The sequence below is a fragment of the Adelges cooleyi genome, unplaced genomic scaffold, assembly GCF_023614345.1.
Source record: "Adelges cooleyi isolate 19-005CV unplaced genomic scaffold, UGA_ACOO_1.1 ACOO_flye_CR_arks_rails_tigmint_CR_PRNA_2, whole genome shotgun sequence".
Taxonomy (NCBI): Eukaryota; Metazoa; Arthropoda; class Insecta; order Hemiptera; family Adelgidae; genus Adelges; species Adelges cooleyi.
Window position 1 is genome coordinate 7,389,659 of NW_026095860.1, and position 26,316 is coordinate 7,415,974.

A 26,316-nucleotide genomic window follows, 5' to 3' on the forward strand; every position below is an offset into this window, starting at 1 on the left:
TTGTGTGTACAAGACTATCTTTGATTTTAATCGGGCCAAACCGACTTGACCTCGTCAGTCGTCAATAATAATACACATTATACAGTCATTTATATTCTTATACAAATTTTATGGAAACGTTGCAAAATCGATTGGTTTAGTATCCAGATCTCTAAGTGGAAGGCACTAGGTAGGATCCAATTCAGACTATTGATGGCTCAAGGCTAAGAATCATGATTGCGCGAAATCGTGATTCACGAAGCTCATAACATAGTACTCAATATATATATACATATATATATCGATTTATTTAAAAAAAATACAAATTGAAATTAAATTAACTATATCATCTAAATTTAGTCGACCATGTTTTCTTTATAATTTTACTGAACATTGGTCAATATAGCTTAATTTTTATTTTGTTAAATAATTCACATTTTTCATTGTTTGCTCATCAAACCCGTGAGATTAAATTTATTTTACCTCTTGTAATGAGTATTGCTAAAAATGTTGAGACTTGGGGCAGGGCCTTCAAGAGTAAACTCTTTTCATAAATGGTAAGGTTCTGGATTTAAGTAGATTACCTACGATAATTATGTCACATCGACATTTATTTATTTTAATAAACCATTTCGTGAAAATATAAAGACATAAAGTGTCATAAAGTTTGATTTATCCGTAAATAACTCATAAACATCCACTTGCTTACTCATCTTCAATTCTTAGACTATAACAGTTTTAATTTATTTCCTAAGGAACTGGGGATGTTCATATATTTTAATTATTTGTTTTTAAATATGCATTACACGTACCATAATTATATTACAGTAAAGGCTAAAGTAGAGCCGCTAAACAATTATGTTTAACAACACACAAAATTATTTTAAATTCCCTTTTTAAACATAAAATCTACAATACCAAATGCGTTTTTAGATGATTATGTTCGTAAACTATATACCTAATATTATATTGTGTACAATTTTGACATAACTCAAGTTGGAATCAAAATAATAGTTGGGAAATATAAATAATGTCGAGTTCTGGCTAGGTATACGTCGACAACATAATAACAGTGTGTAAACAAGTACATTATAATTTAACAATTGTTTTTGACCATAAATCTGTAATCTCTATTGTAGTTTTTTTATATCTTTGTAAAATATTAATGAATACCAATCTCCGCTCAAAATATGTATGTATAGAGTTGTTAAACGCCAACTAAAACGTGTTTTATCGTTTCCTCTGCTAGTATACTATAATCGTCGGAAATATTACAATGCATACCAAGTAGAAAGTCCATTGTTTTATTTTTATTAATATTTGTTTAGTAACATAACGAAAATGTCAACTGATGTCGAATTTATGAGTCGGAGGGTGGTTTGGAATTTCGAATTGAACATTAAATTTTCTCGAGAGAATGTAGACTTTTGTAACATACTTAAATGCAACTGTCCAAAAATTGATTTTTTCAGAACTAACACTAAGAAATCTTAACAAAATCTATAGCGCAGCGTACTGCAGTCAGTTTTAGTATTACAGCAATAATACAGCGGATTAACAATACAAGTCTATCAATGCTACAGCTAATATAAATGTGGGATTAATGACACCCTGTTCAAAATTTTACACAAGTGCATTCATCGTATCAAATACAGTTGTTTAGCTATCATACTGTTATAATATATTATAATATTATATTTTATGCCAACAGTATCTCACGCGTTTCCAAACAATAGTAAAAACTTTTTTCCTTTGTGACTCGTGCATAATACGAGTATTCGACTTAATTTTGTAATTCGTATTTCGAGTCGTAAAACTGATAAGTAATGGTTTTTTTCGTATAGCATAGTGTCGTTGACACCGATCGGTACGAACCTCTTTGAGATCTTCGTCTGCGTGTGTTGTGCATGACGTTCGATTGACAACATCGATAACCCTCGTCCTATATAGATTATAGACCAACAGCTGGAACTATTCACAAACAAAACTAACGATTACGGCTTCGCACCACATTAACATAACATTATCACGATTCAGTGTTTTTTATGCAAAAATATAATTTTACTTGAATGAAAATAGTGACAGTTCTGAATTTCAAAACCGACTAAAAAATATGTGTTGTTTTTATAAAATAAAACATTTAAAAGTATAAGCAATTTGTACTCTTTTGGTTTTGATCACCTCATTTTCTAACAGACAATTAAAATTTTGATTAATATTAGTTCTTTTTTTTTTTATTCTCAATGATACTTTACCCAGTTATATATCAACATTTTTAATGCCCTTGAATCTTTAGTTGTAATCAGTCCAGAACTTTTTATTCAATTATTTTACATTTTAAATTATTCTCAGCCGTATGAATTTTGTTGTTTCCTGAGGCCCATTCGACCCAAACCTTTTACAAATCGTAAACCGTTGAATAATAGACCTTGATATCAATATAAAATGCCCGTTATTGTTGTAGACTAAGCGCGCCATTATGATCTGACACTCGAATCACACCTATCTGTTAAAACAAAGACCGCGGTTGAATGTGTGCTATAAAAACTCCTCGAAATACAATTCTATGTAAACCGGCTGTCCGGTGTGTCGAGTATTCAAAAATCGTACACTCCCATCGACATGACATACCGAACGCATGAAACAATTTAAAATAAATAAATTCTTTTTGAACATAGTGTTTTAGATAAATAACACAGTCCTCGATATAGATAATCCGCAAAAAACGTTTGGATTTTGTTTACACGACCAAAATACTACATTAATAATAAATTGTTTTTATTTTATTTCTGTCCAAAATGTTTTAATACCATATTAAAGCGGTTTTTTGGCTGTCTCATTTTCAACCTGAATTAAAGTCGTCAGACAGGAATCTGTTGAGATTTGTGAACAATATAATATCGAGGTTAGACATTAAAATCAGATTTTAAATGTAAAAAACGGTCTTAAACTGTGATGTGGACCGTAGCCGTTACTCGCTTACACAATATTTTATTTGGTATACTTAAGCACGAAAACATAAGTCGGGGAACACATTCATTTAAATCGTAGGTACAACATGTACGCCGCAGTCATGTGATTACTAGAACGATAAAATCTGTTAAGAAAATTACAGTATTGTTAAAAAAAATCTCTTAATGATGTTAACATGCAAAAAATCTACGATAATGTGATGCATGGTAGATTTTTATCATGTACAAGGTTTTTTGGGTAACATATTTTGTAACATACAAATTTCTGATTTTCACAATATACACAATATTTTTTAAATTATAGTACTTATAGCAATATTTTAGCATAAGTAATACGTTTGTGGTTTCGTTTTAGCATTGATTATAAATATTAATATGTATAATCAATGGTTTTAGTAACTTTAAGACAAAAGATACAAAATTGTACTAAATAATCTAAACAAACGTAATATGACGGTTTTTTTCCAAACTCGAATGATAATTTATTTTCTTCTCGGGTATTATTTAAATTAGGTAGACCATAGGATTAATAAAAGGATTAGTACAAGTAAAACAGAATATATAGAATATGAATGGAAGAAAAAGAAGGTTTAGGACTAGGGAGGTTGATCCTAAATGGTTGGGAAGAAGAAAAAGATCATTTAAATTAATTAGTCAAATATAGTCCGTTGCAGTTTTCCTTTGACACAAATCAATCAGTTAAATAAGGTAGCTAAAGTATTGTGTAAAATTAGGTACAATTCGTATTTGTATTATTATACATTACAAGAAGTTTGAGCTCATTATAATATTTTTTATTTTTTATTAACTGCTTGATGTCTCTAGGCTTTTTCTTTTAGCACGGCGAAGCGGTTAATAATGAATATCTCAATAGATTCGATTTGTATACAAATTCAGTACATTAAATTAATATTTGAACAACTGTCCCGTCAGTTAATAAAAATAGCCATCCCATTTGAATAATATAGCGCCTAATTCTTTTTAACCCGTAATTCCGTGGCATTATAAAATTATAATGTCTAGTTGGTTAATTTGGTTGCACAAAGCTACGCCGCCAAGACGGATACTCTATAAAGTTTTTACAATAATTATAAGAATATGGAATTTGATACCCGAAGCGAACGTTCGAAATAGGAAATAAGTCATCTTAATTATACGGTTATTTAAATTATGCGGGTTTAATTGCATAGGATAATCATTTTAATTTTGAGTACACACATAACGTAAGTATGTCGAGCTGCTAACGATAAAATAGCGTTGGGTGGCCCAAAGCCATTATTATAATGTTTGCATTCGAGATTCTTCGACTGTAAACGTGACAAGCGATAACCACCATTGAATAGGTATACAATAATATGCACACAGTTATTTATCGTTTATTTACATATGTTAATAATTTACATTGGTAATTTCGGGTGCAATAAATCGAAAATGGAGTGTTTTCGATTAGAGTGTTGCCATGGTAGTGTAAATATATTATATACTTTCAATCCTACGTTTTGGTTTTATATGTAGACAAAAAAAATAATATGAAATTATATAATCTACAGGCGGGTCATGTCGAGTCCCATTACTGTAGTTTAAACATTATCATGTATTTCACGTTCTGATTCGCAGGTTGGATTTTTCTAATTTGAATAGTTTCAACAGATTATCGGTGCTTGGTAAACACATCCTAGCTTGATCTTACGGCCTATGTACAAGTGTGACAGTCTTAGCTTGTCTCCGAGGTCCTCCTGTAGCAATAACGTAACAAGTTTTAATTGCGGTTGTCAATCGACAATATGCGACCCGACATCCAACACTATCAACGCACTACGAATACTGTATAATTGCTATTGGCTTTTAACTTTGGAATCAGTTAAAAAAACGTTTATTTATTTAACATTTTAATTAATGAATTCATTTATAATATATTGTGTACAGAGTACGATAGACATCGCTGTCGTCCCAAAGATAGGCGAGATAGGGTATCGCACGCCCTACCTTAGTCCTGCGGCGAGCATGACGGCCGTCGGGCTCATTTTGTATTCAAAACGGTTTACACTCGACGACAAAAGGACACAAATTATAGCAAATACAGTGACACTAATCGCAGGAACAATGGAGAGAAATAACAGAGGCGTTGGCGGAGATGGCCGACGACATTATATAGTACAATAATATGTAAAATTTGCTTGTCAGACGTCAGGAAGATAAAGGATTTGGAAAAAAGACTATCGCATAGATCATGTATAGCCGAAACTTTTAAAATACTCATTTAACCATAGAACGCATACCGGATCAGTGATTATTGTCTTCTACTCGAAAGCTAATAACAGCTATAGGTAAGCCTAAACAATAATAATAAATAGTGTATTCATAATGTGTAAGTTACACGTGTGAAACCTTATGAACGTACTGACAAATCCGTCGAGTGGAAAATTTAAATCACTCGCTTTGATATACACAGTACATACAATAATGATTTCAACACACGTGTCTTTCTTTATCGTAAACTGTAAATTAGGTATCGTTTCCAATTCACATTTACAGTCAACGGATCCGCCAATGATGATCACTCGAGATAAATTTGAGATATACAACCTAGAATGGATTTGGGTTAATTCTAAAACTTGATGTTGTAAAAGTGATTGCATGAATCATAATCAATTGCGCTAAACTCTATTAACCACATGAAAATCACAACATGAAAGCTGGTACAAAATACGCAGTTGTTTTTACGATGACAGATCTTTCAATGTACTGTGTATGATATTTTCAGACTTCAACCTATGAAAAGTATAGCACTTTATTTTTGTATAAAACCTCACGAGTGTAAAAAATAATTTTGTAAAACATGAGTTTTAATAATAATAACCTATATTTTACGCAATATAAAAGATCACAAACGCTAATTACCTACAAAACGTAATTATTATAATCAACAAATGGTTTGTGGACAAAAATGTACACATATTATAATGTGAATGCATTTAGAGCCCAATGAAAATTATAGATTTTTTTTTACTTCTAGTTTGAGTACCTATAACGGCTGGTAGTAAGTAGTAACTCTATTTTTTACATAAGTCATCATGTATTCCAAAAGTTAAAAGCTTAACCTTCATGCGCTCGCGCGGACGGCAAATTGGCCGTCCTTATACATTTTCTCAAATATTATTGTCCAAAGTGCCAAGGAAGTGGTGAGAAGGGTATGTATTCTCTAGTTATACATCTCTCCGATAAAATATGATCGAATTTGGTAAAACCAGTCCACCCCAGCAGTTCAGTATAGCCACAAACTCAGTGTCAGTATGACGGCCAACTTGCCGTCCACGCGAGCGAAAACGAGAATTTTTGCCTGTATTTTTTATACTTACGATCTGGATTTATATTATGAAAAAGGAGGCATATAGGAAAGGCAAGTGTCAATAGAAATTACAAGAACCTTTTACCACTCCCTCGGTGCTCTAAAGACAATTTTTCTCGAAAATATAAAAGGACGGCCAATTTGCCGTCCACGCGAGCGAATGAAGGATATTTCTATTATTTTTTAAATAAACATTTTTGGTCAACATTTTTTATGTTCCAATGTTGTGTCAGAGGTAATTGAGTTTAAATATTTCGAAACATCCACTTTAATAAAGAATAACTCACGAAAATGATAAAAAAATAAGGACGGCCAAATTGCCGTCCACGCGAGCGGCAGTGTAACTTTAGGAGGCGCGAGCGCATGAAAGTTAATGTTTGAATACTGAATCATTGATGTATTTTTTTTTTATTTTTTTTTTTACTTAACAGGTGGTGGCCTGGCGATAGCCTACAAAGAGTTTAAGCTGAGAACGCGATCTTCAACGTGTTCCCACTTGATAATCTATCTACAGGGGCCGCGCCATCGTTAAACCCGTCATTTCTTTCAGAGTACTCTTACAAGATGTCTACTGTTTACAAACTGTACTTTATTGCTTAAAAACGAACGAGGATACGATAATATAATAATAATTTCACATACTAAAATCTAAAAAAAAACGCTTAAAACGCGTGTCTATTGTCTCGAGTCACCTAACTAATTTCATTACTGTGACTATATCAATAACGAATGTATATTCACCTACGTTCTTCCTTTGAAGTGCTCGACACTGCTAAAGGTGCCAAGGCTTTGACCAGCATTACTTCTCTTACTGAAATTATTCCGAAGGTATACGACCGCAAAATCGCTTATTAATTAGCCGACTATCTGTGATCACGTGCCGGCCTTACAGGCGAAGACCAGCTGTAGCGTTGATGAGAAAACCATTTTGACCATTCTTCGAGGAAATTATTCAATTGGCACAGACGTTAAGTCAATAAAAAACCATACACCGTAAGCGGTTAGCGTGTGGCAAAGAAACACAAACGTTACTTATCAAAATACAATTTCGAAGGAGAAAGAAAAAAAATGTTATAGAAGATATTGTAGACTTGGGCATATCTCATTTAGCTTAAAAACACGAATCGGGACTTGGGTTAATTGTTAACAGCTGTTAAGTCTACTATAAAGTTGAATAATTTTAATAAAAATGGTCTTAATATGGTCAGTTAGTTGTGTTAGTTGTTTATGGTATTTCAAGAAAATTATTTTTCACATAGACCGGATAGCTGCCAATCATTATCCTCTATTTTATTATGAAAAACAGGTGAATGACCGAATGATCATCATAATATTATTATCTTGTGCTGACGACCGACATTGCCTTTAAAAAAAACGTGTTACGCCGTACAGTTAACTTAGTGTTTGGCACGAAAACGATTTGAAAAGTAAAAACAAACGCTCAACTGTGCACCGATGGCAGGGGTCAAGTTCACCGAAATTGTTCTAAAGCCGACACAAATCACTCGGCAACATCATTAATCGTCGTCTGGTCTAAGTATATTTATTTTTAAAACTCGATCGTTTCTGGAAGTGATAAAAGACAAACGACGTTGTTAATCGTAAACATAATAATATTAACTAATATAATTATAACCTAATATAGTAATTAGTTAATATTATATTACTTATGACTTGATAAATAATAATGTAATAACATATTGTTTTTCTTGTGCTCTCTGTTAAATCCCAAAAAATAACTATGAATTAATTCATAAAGGCGTTTCTATTGTAGTATACTGTATATAACATACTGATTGTTTTTGCATTAGGCTAGATCCCTCTAGCAGTTCCTTAACTACAATGTAAACATACTTAATGTGTACATATAAATATATTTCTTTCTTCTATTGTAACTTGTAAGATTCCATAACTGTCGGCGCCTTACACTTGTAAAATAAAATATGAAAGCCTAACTCGGTCTATGTGTTATTCTATTCCATTTGTGGATACCTACTTTATCTTCATTGACCTTCGATGTGCTCTTTGAAACTCCTACTGCGTGTAGAAAATTGTTCATTAAATTCTATTATTATTTTTTCTATTATAGTATACAACAAGGTGATTCTCTTATATCTTACACCGTTCTACAGATCAAAAGTTATTCGACCGACTCTGTCATAAGTCCATCAAGAGTTGTGGATAAGTAACAGCAAACAGTGGTGAAAACATTATGAAGAGTATGAACTTATTAAATACCTTTTTATCTTGAATGAGTTATGTTTTAGATTTATGAATTCCATTAGTCTCCTGATAGTATAACCAATACGTTTTAAACAAAGTTTCTTATTAACACGAGTACGGGGTACTATCACCCTATTACTATAATACATAACAGCTGCTGTAAAATAAAACAATTTAATAAACAAAAAATGTTAATGTTCGATTTAGGCAGGAGACCCGTGAACGTGCTATTGTATTTATTATTCCAGATGATACATATTTTCTATTCGTTCTTAAATTACATGTATACTAAAAACAAAAATACTAATATTCAAATTTCTCATTTAGGATTGCTAAATTCACATAGTTTAAAATCGCTACATGCTTAAGTGGGTTTGCTGGAGCCTGGAATATATCTACATCTACACAATATAAAATTGCTATAAGAGTCAAATTACCTGAAATGACATACCATTTTTGTTTGACCGTCAAGTAGATTAAGTTTTATTATAATTAGCACAACCGAACGATGTATCGATGACCACGCATGTGAATTAAGGCGGATGGTATTCAGTCTAATCATTATATAACCGCTTCAGCCTTCACTTGAGTATTTTTCAAGTATGCCAGATTCGTAGTCGGCTTTAAAACCAACAAATGTTCTTAAGTCCCAAGTAAGTACACACACAATAAATAATATCATGTGTTTTTATTATGTTAGAGCTTGATTTTTCATCTTAATATAAATGCTGTAACTATTGTACCTATTGTTAAGTTTTTAATTGAAATTTTCAGCAATGATTAGGTACACAGCCATATTATTAATACTATGATTTATGACAATAGTCATTTCAAGGCTCATCAATTATTTTTTTGTTTGATCAATATTGTTCATCCGTTACTTATAACATTACACATTAATAATTATTCTCAATGGCATTGCCTACATATCTATAATATAGATATTGTTACTTGTGAGAAGAATAATAAATAAAGAACCACAAGAAAGAATAATATCGTAATAAAAAATTTGTTTTATTTTATAGTTACATGATTTTTAAATTCTTGTATATCCCTACTTCGGGATTGGTGGCAAGGTTGGACTAGGCCACCGGGGCACCGGGGCATTCCCCGGTGGGCCGCTGTAATTTTGGTTAAATAAGACCACTTAGATTAAGTGCTGATTTTGCATGTCTTGATCCAAGGAATTTTTTAAAAGAATTACCAGTTACTGCTTTTGTAAAATTATCAAAACTACTTGGATTTGAAAATACTGTGTTAAAAGATGAACTTAAAGAGTTTGCTTCCAAATGGGAAAAATTGAAATTAAAATTGCCAGAGACGTATTTAGTGCAGGAAGAAGACAATGAAGATGACGAAGAAGAAGGAGAAATAACTTTGATTAATGAAAACCAGCAACAAAAAATAGAACAATGCAAAGAAAAAAAACGATGTTTGAATTGCTTATTATGCTGTTATAATGTCTTATTTAAGTATAGACTATACGTTTCAGCATATAATAATTTATTTACTGCATATAAATACGTACTAACATTGTCTTGTACTCAAATTGGATGTGAAAGAAGTTTTCAACTTAAACATTTATTAAAACTCGATTAAGAAATCGTTTGATGATGGATAATTTGAATGCTTGGATGCTGATGTATCTAAACAAAGACATTTTAGAATCTCTTTCATTTGAAGACATAACTAATGAAGTTGTTCAACAAAAGTCAGTATTGAAAAGTATATTAGTAGTATAAAATTAATAAATACACATACATTTTTTTAGGTTTTTCCTTTTTTTTTTTAAATATATTTATATTTAAAGAAGCCAAGTACTGGATAAAAATTAATTTATGTTATCTTTTGTAAAATTTAAGTTTAATTATTTTCTATGATGTATTTAGATATTAATTATTAAATTTTTTTGGTTAAAAATAAAATAAATAGGTTATTGACTTACTAATTATTATATTATGCGCAAACTTGATTTATTTAAGGTATAACATTAAATCTGAAAATATTCAAATGTACCTATGTATATATTATTTTTTGAGTTACGAAGATACATTTTCAGTTAACAAACATTTGATTAGGTACCTACTTATAAAGTTACATTGAGGCCGTTCGAAATTATTTTGCCCGGGCCGTGCTCGGTGCTATAGAACTAGTCCAACCCTGATTGATGGTCATTTTGAGGGAGAAGTGGGTATGATACCTAACCCCTCTCCTATGAGCGTCATTACCCAAACACTTGCAATTATCTTTTGGGACTACCTATTCGAAAATAATTGTATTGACAATAGAGAGGCTCTCCCGCCATACTTTGTATATCAACTTTTACAACAACAAAATAGATCAACGGGTGACTAATATCTACCGTTACTGTAGTGTAAAATAAAAAGGTTCCATTTATTTTCTTGAGATCTTCGAAGAACTCACTTGATTATGTTAACGTATATTTGGATACCGACCAATATTATTTTATAAAATACTTCGTATACATGGCCTTTTAATTACCCACATTTGTCTACCTAATGAATTAACATTTAATTACAAATAAAATTCACTTTTTTAGTGTTTGAAAAAACAACCATTTGAAAGTACTCTCGTCTCTTTTTAGAGAAATTTAAGTTCATTTTATAGACAAATAGTAATAAAAATCAGTCGAGAAAATAATCATTTTGAACAATTTTACATTATTGCATTACTTTACAATTTTTAGTAGTTGCCATTTAAGTTTTAGCTCTAATGATGCGTAGTTAAGAAGGTATTGTTTTAACGATGATGGGTTTTTTTATTATTTTTTTGTGTCTGGACCCACGATATCTGTTGACCCGCTGGACCTACTCGTCACGTAGCAAATCTACAGATCAAAAATTGTACTTAGAAGATCCTTTATTAGACCAAAAATTTAAAAAGTTAGAAATACACCCAACAAATTTACATATTTTTCGACTTCATAATGCGGCGCGCTATAACTTTTTTGAAAAATTGTCGAATTATCTCCAAATCTGCATGTAATATTCTTTAGACCTAGTGTTACCAATATGTGTTCACAAACAAACAAAATATCATAACCCCTTTCCTTCAAAAGAGGCGGAATTTTTGGAAACCTAAGTCCTAACCTAACCAATGTACTCCATCCCCACTATCCCTTATGTCCACTGTACTGACTTTTTTTAAAAATTATATTTATTTATTGTAGTGGTCTTTCACAAACATGGTTAATGGTCTGATTTTATGAGCTAATGCATCTATAATAATTAGGAAAAAATAGAAAAACTATCATTATTTTATTTTTAGTAACTAACGACTTATTGAAAATTAAAAATTCCAAATAGTAATAACATTGTTAACATATTGTCACTATGAGTTTAATAATAAAGTACGTAATCAAATTACCAAATGAGTTTAATAATAAAGTAAGCAAGTATTTAATACACATAAATTTGAGTATCTGACCATGCGCACAACAGCGTATCCAGAAATAATTTTTGGAATGAGTATAAAAACAAACTTTTCTTTAAACTTACAACGTATACAAAATACATTGTATGTTTTTTCAATCTATGAAAATAAATATTCTATTAATAATATTTCAATATCGGGAATGGTTATAATGCTCCAAGTTTTACCTGACCCTCTCCCATTATATATACACCACAAAAGACACTTGACTTCAATGTAACTTTTATAAAGTTTTAATAATAAGTTAACCATATAGCTCACCTACCTAATAGTGGGTGAACCAAAATAAAATTAAAAAAATAGAAATAGGGGAACACTTTTTTTTTTAAAAAAAGGTACTTTATTGCACGCTAAAAACTATATATTTGTTGTAAGTGTAAAACAATAATGGATTACATATAACAAAAACAAAAAACAATTATAGGTAACTGTTAAAATAATAATCACTATATAATGTCATTAATGGTAGAAACATAAGTACTAATTTTACAACATAAAGATCAACAGTTTTTACATTGGGTGAACCAAAACCGTAGTTAACACTCATTATAACAAAACATTACATTACTTTGGGCCAAAATCCATATTACCATCGCACTCGGTCTTTGTATTCATGAAGTACGCTCACTCGTTTGATACTTTCGTAGCCTAAAATAATTGTAAAACTGAAACATATAGATTGCACTAATCTGGCTGAAAGTCCTTTGGTGAACATCATCATCCTTTCTTCGTCCCAAAGGGCTCTAAAAGTCCTTACAATTGAATTAGTTCTTTGAACCTATAAAATGTTAATTTAATTGGACAATTATAAGGTTTGGATAACTCAAATGGCAACGCTAATTTTTTATACACACTTGTAAACGAGCTCTAATTGTGTCCATTGGATTTGTTATAAGGGTGGTAGTAAATCCAGCTAAAACCCCTGATACACTCTGCATTAACAAAAGAGAAGTGTTTACTGGTAATCTTATTTCAAGTTGATCTAAAAAAACATTTAAAAAACATGCTAAAGTTAAACACATTTTGTTTCACAATTCGCTTACAGAGCACACACAGATAATTTCCTTTAATTATATATAACATTAATTACATTGGTTATACATTTCTCTATATTTATTAATAATATGAATAATAAAGCTAATAATCAATTATGAATTAAATATAAGTCATTTACCTTGAAAAATAGTATAAAAACTCCACCACAAAGCACTATTTGGAGCATATGTACATACCGAAGCGACATAACCCCTATAAAATCCTTTGAAACCATCTTGTTGATAGACACAACGAGCTATATCTAACGTAGTACGAAATTTTGATTTTGACATATCCAAATTAACATTCAAAGGACGAAAATATATCTGTAAAATATTTAAGCAAAAAAAACCCCAATTAAACGATTTAGTTTTAGACTAAATATGAATTGTATATATTTATGTACTATAGCAAAGGCGAAGTTTGTGACACCATTTTGAAATAAGTTATTAAGTCCTTAAACCAAAAATTAACTCATTACTAATAATAAATCTTACTAAAACAAATTAAAAAAAATTAAATATTTATTATATTTTATATTGTGGATTAGGGATCCAAAAAGTTCTAGTAATTTTTGTAAGTAATTTTTCAGGAGAGCTAATTTATTTAAGTGCAGTCAAATATTTTTCAGCTTATAATGTTTCAATTTAGACGTAAAAAAAATATCAAAAGATTTTTAATTTTAAATCATATCAAAAGTTATAGGTAGGTAACTCAACAGTTAATTAAGACCTTTTTAATTAAATAATATATTGATAAAACGAAACTTGAAATAAAATAGTTCTAGAGATTGAACCTTTTGGCACAAAAATTAAAATATTAGATAGAATTGTTTTGCAAAAAATAATAAAAATATTACACCACAAATTTTTTTACAGTAGTAATGCCAACCTAACATACAAACTAATGTGTATTGACCCTAGTCCCACAAAACAATCATATCTTTTATTTAATAACACCATTTAATTGTATTTTTTTTAATACATATAGTATTATTAGTTCCTAATACAATAGTTTTTGACTTAGTTAGAACCATTTTATTTTAAAAATAAATAGATTATATCCATGGTTGAAATATACAGGTTATTGCACATTGATTTTTTCATCGAAAATTTGATGAAGAAGGAGTAAAAATGCAATAACCTTGTTTAATTCAATCATGATTATATATTAGATAGATTAGTTCTAACTAAGGTCTGCGATAATAAATATTTTGAAGTTATATAGAATTTTTTTTCACTCAATTACTCCTTTGATTCTTAACATATTGAGCTTCGTACAAGCTAGAAAAAAGAGTGGTAAAATGTATAGCCTAAAAGACGAAAAAGGCAATTTTTACAAAAAAACTCACTTACAACCTTTTGATCCAAGATCGGGATAAGTAAAATGTATATAAAAAAAATACATACATACATTATTTCATTTTATATAAAATTAATTAAGTTTAAGTTAAATGTTTTAAAGTAAATACATGTTTTGAAACTGTTAAATGTTCTCTACTCACAAATTTATCTTTGTTGTTTTTACTGTTTGATAATCCGAGCATCATTAAATGTTGACTGACCACATCAAAAGGTACAATTATAGTTTGACCAAAGACTGAAGCGACGCCACCAGCGACCAAAGATCTAATTTCTGGCCATTGTTGTAAGTAAGGGCCAGTTATATGTCTAGTTTGTTCATAGGCACCAATATAAGCTACACCGGAAAAAACTTGCACAGAACTGACCCAGAAACCTCGATACAATCCCGACATGCCTTCAGTGGAATAAATACGACTAGCTGCATCCAACAAACCTATAATAAAAATATAGGTATTTAATTATTAAACAAACTTCAAGATGTTTCTTATTAGTTATTTACTTTATATATAAATCTATGTAACAAATAAAGCAACTAAAAATGAACTATTTTGAAAGCACAATAGAGAAAAAAAATGAATCTCATAATAGGTATATTATAAATATTTACATTTTTACTTATATTACAGTTGAAACAAACAGTATTACCTTTGTACATTTCTCCGTGTTTTTGAATCTGTAGTCGTGTCTTGATCAATGTTAATGGATAAAGCGAACAACGTACACAAAACGAACTAAGCATACTTAAGGGTAAAAATTTGGTTTTATCCATCATGTCCCATTCAATTGTTCTAACATGACTTCTTGACGCTGGTTTTTCGGACATTTTGATTAAATTCAATAGCAAATTTATTTCCAGGAAAGCAAAAAAACTGGAATATCATGAATAAGTATTTAAACTCATTCAAACAGTTATAACTGAAAATTTCATAATAAAGTGATTTAACTTAAACACAAATTTAATAAGAGTTTGTAACGAATGCCCTACAATCAGCATGGTAAACATTAATAGAGAGCTAAAATCGTTCATAAATTAATAAATTAGTAAAATAAATATGACATTCTTCATAAAAATAAAAATCGCATTTTAATTGCTGATTGCAATCAAATTATCTTATCAGTTGTTAATAAAAATGGTAACAATAAACCGAGAAAATAATTTGTGTTAGGTTAGTAGATATTTTTTAGGTTAGGTTGATAATGGTTTACGAATAGGATAACATAACAACCGTCAACCATCAAGATTCAAGTGTAAAATACAAATTGTAATTGCCAAATTGCAGCAGGTAATTTTTCAAGTTAAAACTAAAATCAAAATATGAAATGAAATATTGCTGTTAGGTTCCTTTTTTTGACCGACTTTATTAATTTGTCTTTTCTTTACGACGATAAATAGTATTGTTTATAATGTCTCAAGATTTCCTAAAATGCCAATTGGGTTTCTTAGGAAATACAGAAGGATCTGCATATCTTTCACAGGGTACTTGCATTATTATTTGTTTAATCTTCATAATCATTTTGTACAATTTTGTAAACGCTTTTTTAGGTAAGACTACTGTGTCAGTTTCTGTAGTAGGACCTTTTGAACCAAAGGCTAGTAAAATCTTATATGACCAATCGAATGTTGACGTAACATTCAGGAAAAAAACCGGCAGCATAAGTATACTTATTGTGGTATTTCAAACAATTAAATAATAATAGAATAATGTTTTTTAATTAATAGCTGTGTACGACAAACTACTAGAAAGCATAATACAATCGACTGTAGAAAATGCTGTTGTTGTACACCAATACCCAAGAACAACTATTGCTGTTACAGTCCAGGAAATGCAAGATAGGGGCAATGTAATTTTCCAAAATACTATTATATTTTTTGATACTTTTATACTTAAATATTTTATTTTTGTATTTAGCTGTTATCCGCTAGTTTAAATGCTTCTTGCTTAGCATTAATGAACTCTGGTATTGCCATGCATCATTTGTTTGCTGCGGTAAGCTGTTCGATTACAGACGATGAAGAAATAATACTTAACCCTGACAAATCACAAATAAAAGTATATTTCATTTACATATTATTTTAAAATGTATTATGATAATGCATTCATAATATTTATGTTATTTACAATTCGTTTTTTTAGGATTCACACGCATATATAACGTTAGTGTTTGCCAACTCCGACGACCAAAAGCTTTTGTCTTCATACACGAATGGCCAGTTTACACCTTCTACATACTCTCGGTGCATGAATAAATGTTATTCTGCCAGTAAAGAAGTCTTCAATTTTTATGTAAATTTAATAAGTACAAGTGCTGTATTTAAGTAAAATAAGTGTATTATTTGTACCTGCTATGTTTCCTAACAGAAAATACCTGTTATATATATTTTGTAAAAAAAAAACTGCTTAAATTATAAAATATAATTCTTTTTTTTTACTTGTGCAAATAAATCATAATAGGTATTTAATTTTGTAGATATACAAGAAAACAATTTATGCCTTTAAGCTAAAATAATTCTTATTGTGTAATATTTTACAAATGGATAGTAACTACACTTAGTAATGAATAACAATCTTTAAACATCCAGATTCCAGTCTCAATATATGGGTGAATCCTAGGTCTATGAGGTGAATAGTGAATACATAACCGTATTCAGTTTTTATTTTTATTCACCCTAATCTGTTCATACTTCCTAATGTTTAAGGTATTGTAGAAAGTACATTCCTAAGATGACCCTTTTTTTAAGAATTTTTAGCTTTAAGCAAACGGTGTAATATGTGATGTCATTAAATTTTGATTGTAGATTTGGCCCAACTGCCATACACATGGGGCGGGTCAGTCGTACCGGCACGTGTACAAATATTATCATTTATCACTATTGTGTGGTATCTATTTTTCATAATAGCTGATAATATTTGCAACATGCGGATGTGTTCAGTCACCAGTGTAATATTGTTGTGATTTGTGTTTAACCTTTTAAAACGCTGAGAAATTTCTGTACTCCGTAATTTGTCATCAAGAACAATAACTTCTTCTAAAATGGTAGAAGCTGCTACTGAAACGTTGAATTTTCCTAAGGAAGAAGAGAAAATTTTAGAGTTTTGGAAGGAAATAGACGTTTTTCAAGAATGTTTAAAACAATCCAAAGGAAAACCTAGGTACTATAATATTGTAGAATTATGGTTCCAAGTTTTTACTTCTTAAATAATCTTGTTCGCTTTTTCTTCAAGATATTCTTTTTATGATGGACCACCGTTTGCTACTGGACTTCCTCATTATGGTCACATATTAGCTGGTGCTATCAAAGATGTAGTAACAAGGTATGCCCATCAAACTGGGCATCATGTCGAACGTAGATTTGGATGGGATACACACGGTTTACCTGTAGTGAGTTGATTAAGTCTATGCTTAAGTAATCACTATTACGAAATATAAACTAGAATGAAATGTAATGTAATATTATTTTTATCTTATTTTCATATATCCCATATTTCTCTCATCTAGACTGATAATTGAACTAGACTCCTAGATTAATAATGTGAATCTAGTTACCTGATGAGCTTGCATGTTAATCTAGTCTGACTCACAGGCTTTGTTAGTTCACTTGGGTTAAAACCAAGGCTGTACAATGGGGAAAATTGTTTTAAACTGTGATTGTAGTCAAAAGTATAGTGGATAGGGAGGAATCGAATATAAAATATGTATTCTCAATCCGGATGGTTGTCCAACTAAATTTAAACCTACACATTAATTGTTGATAAAATTTAGCGTTGAAGCTTTTCCTATAAGTTTATAAAATTATAATACATTTTTTAATGTCTATATATATATATAATATAATGTTTGTATAATTACTTATTCAATCATGAGAACACAGTATAAAACTTCAAATTGTGTATTATCTTCTACTTATGAATTAGTCAATACTAAATATTGTAGTATTGTTGTTAAAATTAATCAAATCATTTTAGGAATTTGAAATCGATAAATTATTAGGAATAAAAGGACCACAAGATGTAGCAAAAATGGGTATTGATAAATATAATGCAGAATGTAGAAAAATTGTGATGCGTTATGCGAGCGATTGGGAAAAAATTGTTACCAGATTAGGACGTTGGATCGGTATTTACAATTTTTTTAAATATTTATACTTGTACTATTATTTATAATGTTTTTTTTTTTTAGATTTTAAAAATGATTACAAAACATTATATCCATGGTTTATGGAAAGTGTTTGGTGGGTCTTTAGTGAACTTTGGAATAAAGGAATGGTGTATCGTGGTGTAAAAGTCATGCCATATTCGACTGCTTGTAGTACACCATTATCAAATTTTGAATCTGGTCAAAATTATAAAGAAGTTGTTGATCCTGCAGGTATAACTAATTAATTTTGTAAATTACAGTGTTTCATTATTTATTATATATTATTTTAGTTATGGTCAGTTTCCCATTAGAATCTGACCCGTCCGCTTCTCTAGTTGCTTGGACTACAACTCCTTGGACTTTGCCTAGTAATTTAGCATTATGTGTGAATCCTAATTTGATATATGCTAAAGTAAAAGATTTGAATAACAAAATCTATATTCTAATGGAAGCTCGACTGGAAGTCTTGTTTAAAAAGAAAGAAGATTATACAGTATTAGATACTTTCCCTGGACAAAAATTAAAAGGGCAAAGATACAAGCCACTATTTCCATATTTTGCACAAGTATGTACAATGGAAATAATCTAAGTTAATTAGTTAGTCAACCATAAACAATAGAACCTATACATTTATTAAACTTTTTAACTATTTTACAGGTAAAATTTTAATTGTTGTTGAAATGACCCCAAAATATTGTTGTAATTAAATTTTTAATCTCATTTTTATAAACACTTACATGTTTGTCAAAATTAAATATTTTATCATTGTCTTTATTATCAATGTACATTTATTGTTTAAGAATAGTTAAACCTTATTTAAATATATTAAGAAGAAAAATGATAAGGTAAAGAAAAATAGTTAACAATGAGTATATAGATTTGAAATAATTAATTACTATGTAAATATATATCTAGGAAAAACTTAAGCAACACTTGTGGTTATGTATTAAAAAATAATTAAATATTTAAATAAACCCTTAAGTCTTAACCTCAAAAGTAATACTCTATAGCATATATATATATATATATATATATATATATATATTTCAACAGCAATGTTACCGTCATCAACATCAGTCTAAAGCCAAAATAAGTATACGCTATAGAGTATTATTTTTGTAGTTAAGGGTTTATTATATATTTAATTATTTTGTAAATATATAAATAAAAAGTTATGATAATCATTTAGAAGTTTATTTAATGAATCTTACAGTAGTATTCCTTTAATTTTAGTTATTTTTTAATCTATGTCTAGACTCAAAAAACAGCTTTTGTCATATTGACAGACGATTATGTCTCTGCTGAATCTGGTACTGGTATTGTTCACCAAGCACCATATTTTGGAGAAGACGATTATCGTGTGTGCTTAACCGCTGGAGTGATTACTAGAGATCAAGATATTGTGTGTCCGGTCGATGAAAGTGGTCGGTTTGTTTCTCCTGTCAAAGATTTTGAAGGCCAATATGTTAAGGTATTTGCTAAGTTAAAATCTAATAATGGTTTTGAAAAATAAAAATAAATGTGTTTTGTTTTTTAAGGATGCTGACAAAAATATAATTAAATTTTTAAAAGAAGCAGGAAAACTTGTGAATGCATCTTCAGTAAAACACAGTTATCCTTTCTGTTGGCGTTCTGAAACGCCATTAATTTATAAAGCTGTACCGTCTTGGTTTGTGCGAGTACAGCAAATGAGCCAAGATCTCTTAGCATGCAATAAAGCTACATACTGGTAACATATATTTAGTTATAGACTTAAAAATACTGGATGACAAAAGAGCGAATACAAAAACAGTAATGACACAATTGTAAAAACCATTAACGGTGAATGCAAAGAACAGCGTCTAATATTTTAACACTAATAAAATATGTAACTGTTAAGTAAGGTGGTCCTTTTTCATAGACGAAAAAAAAAAAAAAAATTTTAATTTCTTACCCCCTCATTTTGTTACCATAAACAAGAAAGTAATGTATGTTAAATTTGACTGCGATAACTGACCCCATTCACTTGTCACTAAGAGTTGAAAAATTACCAAAAGGGTAGTTTTATAGATTTTTAAATTTATTACTAAAGCATTTATCACAAAAATGTATTTAATATTAATTATTAAGCATACAAATTTCTATAAAATATGTTCTTACATAATTTTTCGTAAATCCATTACATTTAAAGAAAATTAAAAAATTATAAATTATTACATTTATTTGGCCAAATTGATATTTTTATAGTTACTATACTTTATTTTCCGAAACGTTGATAATCGATCAAATATTATTTAAATAAATTATATAAAATTAAATTGCACATAAAAATGATATTAGGATATATACTTAAATAGTTGGATGCACTACTAAATTGTTATAGCCAGATTTATTTAATTGAGCTAAAAAAAATAAAGAAAAATATTACATAGGTAAATCATAATATTTTTGAGCACCGGGAAACCTTTTTTTGTGATCTTCTTTAACTTGTAATAGGTATTGTTTTTGGTATTCATTTTTCGTCAGTATATTGTTGTAATTTTGAATAAGGGCCACTCCTCTTTCAGCAAAATCATTGACCACTTTCATATTACTAACAATATTTGCTCCCAACTGAAAATCTTCTCTTTCTTCCCAATTGTCTGGATCTACTTCAAGAAATTCAACCGGTATATTTAATATCTTAAAAAAATCAATTGACTCTTTGTTTACAAAATCAGCTACGGTCTTCTCAGTAAAAGATGAATCAGATACATTTATTTAAATTCTATTTTGAAATGAATGTTATGAGTTTAGTGTATTCAAAGCTACCACCATTTCTCTTTTAATTTTACTCAATATATTAGGATCAAAAAATGAAAAACATAATTCGATGCAATAACAAATACAGTAAGGCCTCAGAATAACCAGAGGGAAAACCGGTTATGTCGAGCAAAAAAAAAAAAATAACTCGATGCAATAACATATAAACGTTATAACGATAATTTATTATTTATTATCTTTTCTGTAAATTAAATTATGATTTATGACAATATTGCCGTTTCGAAAGTTGTTTAAACCATAAGCAAACGTGTCTTGTATAATTATACATTATCATACATTTTACTAGTTTCCCGGAGTTGAAAAATTGTATATAATTTACTACCCTTTTAGTAATTTTTCAACACTCTTGTGACAGGTGAATGGGGTGAGCTATCGCGGCAAAATTTAACACACATTATTTTCTTATAACAAATAACAAAATGGGGGGGGGGTAAGAAATCAAAATTTCAAAAGTTCAAAAATAAGGACCACCCTACTGTTAAGCCATTAACCAAACATTTGGATTATATTTTAATGAACATTTTTGTTATTTACCTTTTTTTTTTCCAACTTCAGAGGCCGTTCAGGCCCATTGCTGCAACACACACTTCCTTCCATCTCGCTCTATCCATTGCTACCTCCCTGTAGTTTTCAACTCTTAGCGTTGTTAGACCCTTTGAGACTTTATCAAACTTTATCTGTATTTACCATAGCTATTATTTTTATATTCACAGGTTCTTTTTTTGTTTTGCTCTGTTTGTCATACCAGCGTTAAAATTAATTTTTGCCTTTTTAACTACATTTAAAAATTACACAAAATACTTTCAATATTAGGGTACCAAATTTCGTTAAGGAAAAACGTTTTGGAAATTGGTTAAAAGATGCTCGTGATTGGGCAATCAGTAGAAATCGTTACTGGGGTACTCCTATACCTCTTTGGGTATCAGAAGATGGAAAAGAAATTGTATGCATTAGTAGTATTGAACAATTACATAAATTGACTGGTGTTCTTGTAACAGATTTACATCGAGAAGTGTAAGAAAAAAACATATATACATATATTATTATTTAATTGTAATTTTTAAACATGTTTCTGTTTAGAATATTTTACAGTTATCTACTACATTTATTATTAAATATATTTTATATTTCAGGGTGGATAAACTAACAATCCCTTCAGCCAGGCCGGGTCATCCACCCTTACGTCGAATCAACGAAGTATTTGATTGTTGGTTTGAGTCTGGTTCCATGCCTTATGCTCAACAACATTATCCATTTGAAAATAGAAAAGAATTTCACGATAGGTTCCCAGCAGATTTCATTGCTGAAGGAATAGATCAAACTAGAGGATGGTAATTTATTTCACGTGTTCAAAATGTTCACATTCCTTAGTTCTTAAGTAACGGTAATTTAAATAATTTTTAGGTTTTATACACTGTTAGTTATATCAACAGCATTGTTTAACAAACCACCTTTCAAGAACTTAATTGCCAACGGTTTAGTGTTGGCATCTGATGGTCAAAAAATGTCAAAACGTAAAAAGAATTATCCAGATCCATTAGAGGTATCATAATCATAGGGCTATATTTAATTTAATTGTTTTTATGTTAATTCAATTATTATTCAATAGATTAAATTTGCTATGTGGTTACATTTTTTTTTTTTTTTTTTTATATTGAATGTTCACTTAGGTTGTAAACAAATTTGGAGCTGATGCATTACGATTGTACTTAATTAATTCTCCAGTAGTGAGAGCAGAAAACTTAAGATTTAAAGAAGAAGGAGTTAAAGAAATTTTAAAGGATCTGTTTTTACCATGGTACAATGCATATAGATTTTTCATTCAAAATATTCAAGATGCTTCAGTAAGTTTAAAAACAATATGTCCTTTATTTAATATTTATTAAATTATAATAAATATACTTATATTAAACTAATAGCTATAATGAAATATACAGGGTACTATGTATAAACCAAATAAAGACTTCTACAATGCATGTAGTGAAAATAAAATGGACCGATGGATAACGTCTTGGACACAATCATTGATTGCATTTGTCAGACAAGAAATGGCAGCTTATCGCTTATATACTGTAGTTCCTAGACTAGTTAAGTTCATTGATGTACTAACCAATTGGTATGTTCGTTTAAATCGTCAACGATTTAAAGGTGAATGTGGATCAACTGATAAACAAGAGTCGTTAGATACACTGTATCATGTACTTATGACCATGGTTTGCTTGATGGCACCTTATACACCATTCATATGTGAGTTGATGTATCAAAATTTGAAAAAAATTGAAAACCTCAAAGAACGTAGTGTACATTTCCACATGGTTCCTAACGTAAAGTAAGTTTTGTATTATCAAAATGTTAGTTTCAAGCTTACAAAGTCATAAGGTGTTTGCTGGGTGGTTTCTTTTATCCAATATTTCATAACAACCTAATTAGCGTGTACACTTTTTTTTAAAATATATTTTCATATTGTGTGTATAAATAAATAAATGCTTAAAGATTTTAAAAACTACTAATTTTATTTTATTCAGGGAGCACTTAATTGATAAAAATATAGAACAAAGTGTTTCAATTATGCAAAATATAATTGAAATGGGCAGAGTAATGAGAGATCGTCGAACTATTCCAATCAAAGTAATTTATATATATATATATATATATATATTTGTGTGTGTTTTATTATAATAAGTTACACTAATTATGTTTCTCATTTTTATCTAGTACCCTTTACCTGAGCTTATGATTGTTGCTGATGATCCGAAAATCATTGACAACATAAATGAGTTCCGAAGTTATATTGAAAAAGAATTAAATGTCAGAGCTATAAATTTGACAAAAAATAAAAGCAGATATGTAAAGCTTAGAGCTGAGCCAGATCACAAAACTTTAGGTTCTAGATTAAAATCAGATTTCAAAAGAGTCACTGCAGCTATCAGAGTAAGGAAATGTGTTTTCAAAATATTATTAGATATTTTTATTACAAACTATTTGTAGGAACTGACAGACGAACAACTTCAGTCTTGGCAAAATGAAGTATCTAATATGAGCACTGATAATAACGATGACCAACAAAAACCTCCTCTCAAAGTTTTGGAGTACGAGTTAGAAGCTTCTGAATTTCGAATATTGTATAACTTCACTGGACCAGAAGCTGAAATTATGGCTAAAACATATGAAGCCCAGATAGACAATGATGTACATTTTTTTATCTTAATATCATTATATTTTCAATAAACTGAAATAATAATACAAATATATATATATTTTTTTATTTTATTTTTATTTTTAGATTTTGGTATTACTAAATGTTACGCCAGACCAGAGTATGTTGGATGAAGGTACTGCTCGTGAAATAATTAACAGAGTTCAAAAATTACGTAAAAAAGCACATTTGGTTCCCACTGATCGAATTAATGTTTATTATAATATAAGTCCTGAGGGAGAACTAGCTAGAGTCGCTAAAGAATTCAATGAGTTTATAACTACAGCTTTAAAAGTACCATTCATTGATGGAGTCGCCGTTGGAAATAACATTATAGAAGAAACTCAAACAGTAATTACTGATTATAGTTCTATATTTTTCTATTACTGCTACAAGATAATATTTACTAATTATATTTTAATAATGTATACAGTTTATTGCAATAATTTTAAAATTAATATTATTGACATTATTGGTAACCAGTTAGCTATAACTATGGTCTATGAGTATACATCAAATATATATAATGTCAACATTTAAAATATTATTCAACTAAATTCAACACAATTTTGTTTAGCTCAAAGGATCCAACTTAAAGATCATTTTAACTAAAGAAAACAGTACTGAAGAAGTGCCAGCATGCAAGTAAGTCATTACTCATTACATAATTTATATATTATGTAACATATAAATTGCGTATTTTATAAAATAATGATTAAAATATATATTTTATAGATTTATCAATGTGCAACTTCATGGCATAAATGCTAGATACGGTGCATCAAATTCAACTACAGTTATGATTGAAAACCCTGTTGGTAAAAATGTTCTAAATGTTGATAGCTTAACTTATGAAGTAAGTTTGAATTATTAAATCTAATTTATATCAAAGCCTTTTCCTGGGGAAAAATTGTGATTAAAAATGTAAGTTTTATAAAAAAAGTTCAACAGTATAATTTTTAATTTTCATAGGTACAGAAAGTGTTTGGCTTATTTGGTATAGAAATTGTATTAAAGTTGTCTGATGGAAAAATATTAAATAATGATTTGTTAAACAATTTACCTAATGTTTCAATCATTGCTCAGAAAAAGTCATCCTCGCAAAACGTAGAAGTTCAAAACATAAGTACATTACCAATTATCAAGTAAGAAAAAATTTGTAATTGATAATTAGTACAAAATTACTTCAGTTATTGTCTTTAAACCACTGATGGCATTACATTTTAAATTTTATATGTTGTTGACCATGACTTATCCCATACCTGAGAATTATCAATATATCACATTAATACAGATTTGATATATCATAATAACATATTTTGGTTTTGGTTTTGTAGGACAGTTAATGTTAAATATGGATCTGAAACTGGAACAATATTAATGTTTGGTCCTGACGAAGAAGCAGATTTACAGCTGTCGAAATCTAAAGTATCTTCCATTTTTAATTTGAATACAGGAAATATGAAACTAGTCAAAGAAAATGGATTCATTATTGTAACATTAAATTAATTTGCGTTCAATAAAATTTATCAGGCATTTTTTTGTACATTAATTTATTTTTAACACATTTTTGGCAGCCTAATAATAAACCACTATCCAAAATTTACAGCTATCATATATAATAAATAATTTATTAACAAAAACCAAAAATCAAATTCCTATAGGAGAATATGGTTTTCTGATTTATTTACTATTTAAATGAATGTTGTACTTTTTGAGAGTACAATTTTAAATTAAATAATTCTTAAGAATCAATAAATAACTCTGGTAAATAATAATAAATTAATTGTCAAAAAAAAATTAATT

At 29.3% G+C, this 26,316-nt stretch overlaps 3 protein-coding genes and 1 long non-coding RNA gene across 4 annotated transcripts in view; 3 read left to right on the forward strand and 1 right to left on the reverse strand.

Annotated features, from left to right (window-relative positions):
* Positions 1-7,817, forward strand: part of LOC126833718 (uncharacterized) — a 34,193-nt gene extending 26,376 nt beyond the window's left edge. The window contains exon 5 of the long non-coding RNA XR_007685003.1: positions 6,732-7,817. This is a non-coding gene — a long non-coding RNA (uncharacterized LOC126833718). The remainder of the gene's footprint in view (positions 1-6,731) is intronic.
* Positions 7,818-12,405: 4,588 nt separating this feature from the next.
* Positions 12,406-15,457, reverse strand: LOC126833481 (solute carrier family 25 member 44). The gene is made up of 5 exons (XM_050564850.1): positions 15,021-15,457; positions 14,516-14,808; positions 13,151-13,337; positions 12,831-12,958; positions 12,406-12,754 (listed from the first exon to the last, which is right to left on the reverse strand). Exons 1-5 carry the CDS (start codon positions 15,196-15,198, stop codon positions 12,563-12,565), a joined length of 978 nt encoding a protein of 325 aa, XP_050420807.1. The 5' UTR covers positions 15,199-15,457; the 3' UTR covers positions 12,406-12,562.
* A 129-nt stretch (positions 15,458-15,586) lies between these two features.
* On the forward strand, positions 15,587-16,805 carry LOC126833581 (exosome complex component RRP46). Its single transcript, XM_050565006.1, has 6 exons — positions 15,587-15,658; positions 15,765-15,852; positions 15,919-16,032; positions 16,096-16,217; positions 16,286-16,426; positions 16,511-16,805. The coding sequence occupies exons 2-6, from the start codon at positions 15,780-15,782 to the stop codon at positions 16,694-16,696; spliced, it is 636 nt and encodes a 211-aa protein (XP_050420963.1). The 5' UTR covers positions 15,587-15,658; positions 15,765-15,779; the 3' UTR covers positions 16,697-16,805.
* Positions 16,806-17,269: 464 nt separating this feature from the next.
* Positions 17,270-26,046, forward strand: LOC126833657 (isoleucine--tRNA ligase, cytoplasmic). The gene is made up of 20 exons (XM_050565104.1): positions 17,270-17,527; positions 17,600-17,756; positions 18,341-18,491; positions 18,555-18,743; positions 18,803-19,077; positions 19,768-19,983; positions 20,051-20,241; positions 22,128-22,328; positions 22,448-22,645; positions 22,719-22,857; positions 22,985-23,158; positions 23,252-23,643; positions 23,840-23,942; positions 24,030-24,245; positions 24,303-24,503; positions 24,598-24,861; positions 25,088-25,155; positions 25,246-25,366; positions 25,483-25,655; positions 25,848-26,046. The coding sequence occupies exons 1-20, from the start codon at positions 17,409-17,411 to the stop codon at positions 26,017-26,019; spliced, it is 3,720 nt and encodes a 1,239-aa protein (XP_050421061.1). The 5' UTR covers positions 17,270-17,408; the 3' UTR covers positions 26,020-26,046.
* The last annotated feature ends 270 nt before the right edge of the window (positions 26,047-26,316 follow it).